General features: G+C 35.6%; 1 protein-coding gene across 1 annotated transcript in view; it reads left to right on the top strand.

Moving 5' to 3' along the window:
• Positions 1 to 2566, top strand: part of Brwd3 (bromodomain and WD repeat domain containing 3) — an 85662-nt gene extending 83096 nt beyond the window's left edge. The window contains exon 41 of the mRNA XM_021187306.2: positions 1015 to 2566. Coding sequence (XP_021042965.1) covers positions 1015 to 1769 — 755 coding nt within the window. The 3' untranslated portion in view covers positions 1770 to 2566. The remainder of the gene's footprint in view (positions 1 to 1014) is intronic.
• The last annotated feature ends 2594 nt before the right edge of the window (positions 2567 to 5160 follow it).

Below are 5160 nucleotides of genomic sequence, written 5' to 3'. Positions count from 1 at the left end.
CTTTCTTTCTTTCTTTCTTTCTTTCTTTCTTTCTTTCTTTCTTTCTTTCTTTCTTTCTTTCTTTCTTTCTTTCTTTCTTTCTTTCTTCCTTTAACTGGCACGTAAAACTAGAAGACTTGACTTTATCTCAGGGCATTGCCCAAACTTGTAGCATTTCAGTGCTTCTCAACTTAGCAAATACTTCTACCCATTACCCAGTTTCTTACACTATAAAACCAACAACATACACTATATTTTATTCTTAGTGTTTGATATCAACCATTCTCAACAGATCCCCTTGGTTCCACATTTGAAATAAAGGATGTATTCTGGTTGGGCTTCTAGGAAGAAATCTTCTCATCATCTCGTCATGTTTTTTACCTAGACTACTTACTTCAGAGTTCTTTCGGCTGATCTCCACTTCTGTTTAACTACCTCCTACAATCTGTTCTCTGTATAACAACAGGAACATTTTTTAATGTGAATCAGATGTTGTCTTTCTCTAGTTACTTCATTAATTGCTTCTTTAAATGTTCCATCCTATCTAAATAGCACCCTCCCCGACACAGCCCTCGTTAATACTCATCTCTACTTAACATTGCATTTGTTTAGTCACATTGTCCTCAGTATTATGAACTGTGATAACAAGTACTTTCTCATTCATCATCACATTCTACTCTCGTTCTAATGCCTGCTCCACACTAGTTATTGTGAAGTATTTGTTAAGTGAATGAATGAAACTTGTAATTTATGTTTCACTTTAATTCTTAAGTTTAATGCTAAAATATCTGCCTACATAACCCCATAATCCTTCAGTATCTTTTTAATTAATTCCAAAAGAAGCAGTGGAACAAGAATCAAATATTAATATCTTTCATTGTAAATGGATCCAAGTATCTTTTCTAATACCTTCAATGAATCTGTCTAATCAGTTTTGGGGCACTAGACAGTTTTAATATATGATTTTTTAATCTTAATGACTATTTTACAATGTCAAGACCTAATTTTTTAAAAAAATCATTCATTTTGCTTTAGATCACTCCCCTGATGGGCCTCTTACAAATGTTGATGGCAGAGAGCCCCGGACAGGAGCCAAAAGAAAACTGCTCAGTGCTTCAGAAGAAGATGAAAGCATGGGAGGAGAAGAAAAAGAAATGAAAGAAACAAAGGAGAAAGCACATTTATCCTCTTCTGAGAGTGGAGAGTTAGGCTCCAGTTTAAGTTCAGAAAGTACCTCTGGCTCTGACTCTGACTCTGAATCCACTTCCAGAACAGATCAAGATTATGTTGATGGAGACCATGACTATAGCAAATTCATCCAAACAAGGCCTAAAAGGAAACTCAGAAAACAGCACGCCAATGGAAAACGAAACTGGAAGACGAGAGGCACAGGAGGAAGAGGCAGATGGGGAAGATGGGGTAGATGGAGCAGAGGAGGCAGAGGAAGAGGTGGCAGGGGTCGAGGGGGTCGCGGGAGAGGTGGAGGTGGGGGAAGAGGGAGAGGACGAGGGAGAGGAGGAAGAGGTGCCTCTAGAGGAGCAAGCCGAGCCAAACGAGCCCGAGTTGCAGATGATGAATTTGATACGATGTTTTCAGGACGTTTCAGTAGACTTCCACGGATTAAAACAAGAAACCAAGGCAGGAGAACTGTTTTATATAATGATGATTCAGATAATGACAACTTTGTGTCCACTGAGGATCCTCTGAATCTTGGTACATCCAGATCAGGCAGAGTACGTAAAATGACCGAAAAAGCCAGGGTTAGCCATCTCATGGGATGGAATTATTAACAGTTAAAGATTTTAAAATAATTTTTAAAAATAAAATCACTGGCCTTCTACTGCAGGGAATTTATCAGAAAATCTACAAAGCAAGTTGTGTGGGGACTTCTGCTTCCTTTCACATTGGTGCTTTTCCATTATGCCAGTATACATTTGTTTCAAGACTTAATCTCCACACTTGATTTGTTCAAACAAGCCTTACTCATTAGGCCTTAAATTAAAACAAATTCTGCCCACACATATATGTGTGTGCACATACACATGCACGGACATGCGCTCACTCGCGCACACACACACACAACATACACACACACATACACACCACAGACACACTACAGATTTACTACATTAAAGGAGCATTCTGCTTCTTAAGAGTAGCATGACATTTTTATCTCAATAAGATATCCCTCTTTGCTTTTGTATCACAGAAGTATAGCACCTTCTTACAGAGTTTTATATAGTTTGTTTTTGCCATTTTCGATTCCTATACCCAGTAATAATAACTTTTGCACAATACACCAATCCTAAAGGCAGCTATTAAATGTTTACAGTTTCTATATTGTAAGAACGATCTGGATTATTTTACTCTTCCCAGGCCAAACTTTCATGAACTGTACTGAACTGAAGTATATATATTTATACTGCAGTTTTGGGGTGGGGTGGGGGGTATCTTGATATGCTTTTCATTGATTTGCTTAATTCACGTTTAAGGTGAGAAAGGGTTGGTGCCTTGTAAATATGTAGCAAATCATTGTGGTGTGTCCTGATGTGTGCATTAACTTTATTAAAAGAGTATACTTGAGGTATCGATCTAGACAAGGTGCCAAATGCAAAAGTTTCTTGCATCCATTTTTCTTTTCCTGTTATATTTTATTGCATTAATAGAACTTGTGTAGCTTAAACGTAACTTAAACATTTGAAAAAAAATCCTCATCCACAAAGAATAACTTCTTTGAACAGTAGCTCAGCTACCTCTATTAACTACAACTACTGGAAATGCTAAGGAAAATAGATGCTGTTACTCATTACTATGGAGAAATAGAACAAGCTTGGTAGGGATGAATACTCCTAAGTTATAAGCTGAGACTTTTCAATAATCATATTGGCTCTCAAATTAATAGTTGTAATTAACCAGATTTCCTAAGTGTTATATGCTCTAGGCTTTTATAGAACATATTTGTGTAAGTAGACTTGCTCTACTGCATAGATTTCTCTGCTACCACTTATCTAACAGCTGTGAGTTACTGGTTTTCATTTGAATCTTAAATAAGTATCAAAGCACCTAACTTGAGCTGGAATATTTTGGCTAGCTAATACTTGGAAGCAACTTTAATAGGTTCTTCTGTTCTCATTCCAAAGGGTTCTTCTGTTCTAGACTTCCAGAAAAGAGCCTCATTGCACTGCAAACAGATATTTTGAATCGTTATTTTATAGTTGAAAAACAAAAAAAAAATCATGTATGGTCTTGTTTACAGCAATAGAGTGCACGTGATTCCACAAGCGAGCTTCAGTTCCAAGATCAATTTTATTCCTCAAATTTGAGATAGCAGATGTGCTGCTTTGTTACATAAATTCTTGAAGTGGGAGGGGGATAATAGTTGATCCCTGCTTTTGTAGCAGCAGTTTTGTTACACTTAGATCAGACAGACTTGTGTGATAAAACATTTTCTTTATGTATGCCTGGTAGTCCAGGATATTTCTTAAGCTGATGTGTTTGTCTCATGCTTTCAATCATTTCATGCATCTGAAAATCTGTTAAGTGCAGAGGAAGGAGTAAACACATAACTTTGCTTTTTGGTGGGGTTGGGGGCTTTATTCTTGATCTAATACCCTTAAGCAATTTTCACTTGCAGTAGAAATGATGTTCAGGCTTTAAGAAAATATAATGAACTGTTAATGGCACTAATGTCTGTTGCTAGAGAGCAGACCAAGCTGATATTTTTGTTGTTTTTCTTCACTATACCAAAACTATTTCTGGTTATAAACTCAACTGCCATTTTAGCCATAGTATAGATTCAAAATTTTCCCATTTGAGAGTCTACATTTGATTTTTTTATTAAAATATGCTATTTCAGTTATTCATCTCTTGGGCATTTAGACTAAATTGTGCCTGTGTTTTCCTGGAGTCAGAAACATTTTGTCCTACAACAATTAACATACTATAGTTGCTTAAATTCCTGGTCATACCCAAATGTATATCATGTGTATTTAGTATGAAATTTTGGTTGACATTCTTCTATGAAGAGCTGACTCTTGAGATGTAGAATTGTCATTTGTGTGATATTAGCAGTCTGGAGCTTTATTTATAATTTATTTTGAAAAATAAAAATGCCACATTTATTCCCCAAATGTCAAGATTTTCTAGGCGTACATAATTAGAATAATAAGGCTAAAGACATTTTTAAGCATATTTTATATGTAGTGAAATACTGTGAAATACTAGTGAACAGCATTTTGCTGTGATGTTGATTTCAGTCATTAGAATTTAAAGAGTTAGTCACCAGGGTATGGTAGGTGAGCATAGTTATCATTTATTATAAATCAAACAGATACTTTTCTGTTTGCATGCAAATTATTTTCATAAGTGTGAAAAAAAAGTCTGGAAAATAATATTTTTACTTTTTTAATCTGGACTTCCCTTTCCCCAATTTATATTTTAGGTTTTCTAATACCACTTACTACAAATGTGTCATAATTTGTATCATATTGAATACTTTATCATTTCAGTTTTCTAGAGAGCTTTTAAACCTAAATAAGATCTGGGTTCAGCCATAGAAAAGAAAGTAGGGAATGAGTTAAGAATTCTGCAAATGAAGACCACTGTTAGGCCCATGAGAACACACACATGTAGAGCTTTAATCCTGTGCTATATCTGAATAGTCAGTAAACTATAATATTTCATGAATGCTAATGTTCAGATTCCAGGCTTCATGACCTTAGCATGTGTATATGTTTATAAAATTGAATCATGTGTTTCTTCTCTGGCTTGCTGTATGTATCTCAGCTAGCAATAGGAGGCTCTCCAAAACATGCACAACCCCACTAGCCTAATGACTAAATTTGTTTTTGTAAAAGTCTTTGTGTGCTTGTATGTATGTACCTTTTTTCTAGTTTGACAAACCTTATCCCAGACATTAAAAAGAGAGACTATTTTGTATGGAGGACACTGTCTACCAATTATTTGCCTCTTTAGAGCTCAGCCTGTGCATTTATTAGCGTTTAATCATCCATGTCATTATGTCTTCTAGATGACAATTCTGGTTTTGTCATGTGTGTCCCTCTTTTCTTTTAATTTAATGTGGTCTTTCATTTGTTTGTATTTTCTCTTTCCCTCCCCAGAAATCAGGCTTATTCTAGAAATTGTTCCTACGGTGCTTCCTTTGCTCCAGAGGCAAAGGAA

The sequence above is a fragment of the Mus pahari genome, chromosome X (assembly GCF_900095145.1).
Source record: "Mus pahari chromosome X, PAHARI_EIJ_v1.1, whole genome shotgun sequence".
NCBI lineage: Eukaryota > Metazoa > Chordata > Mammalia > Rodentia > Muridae > Mus > Mus pahari.
Note: the sequence above shows the minus strand (reverse complement) of the source record. Positions and strands in the feature narration are given on the sequence as shown.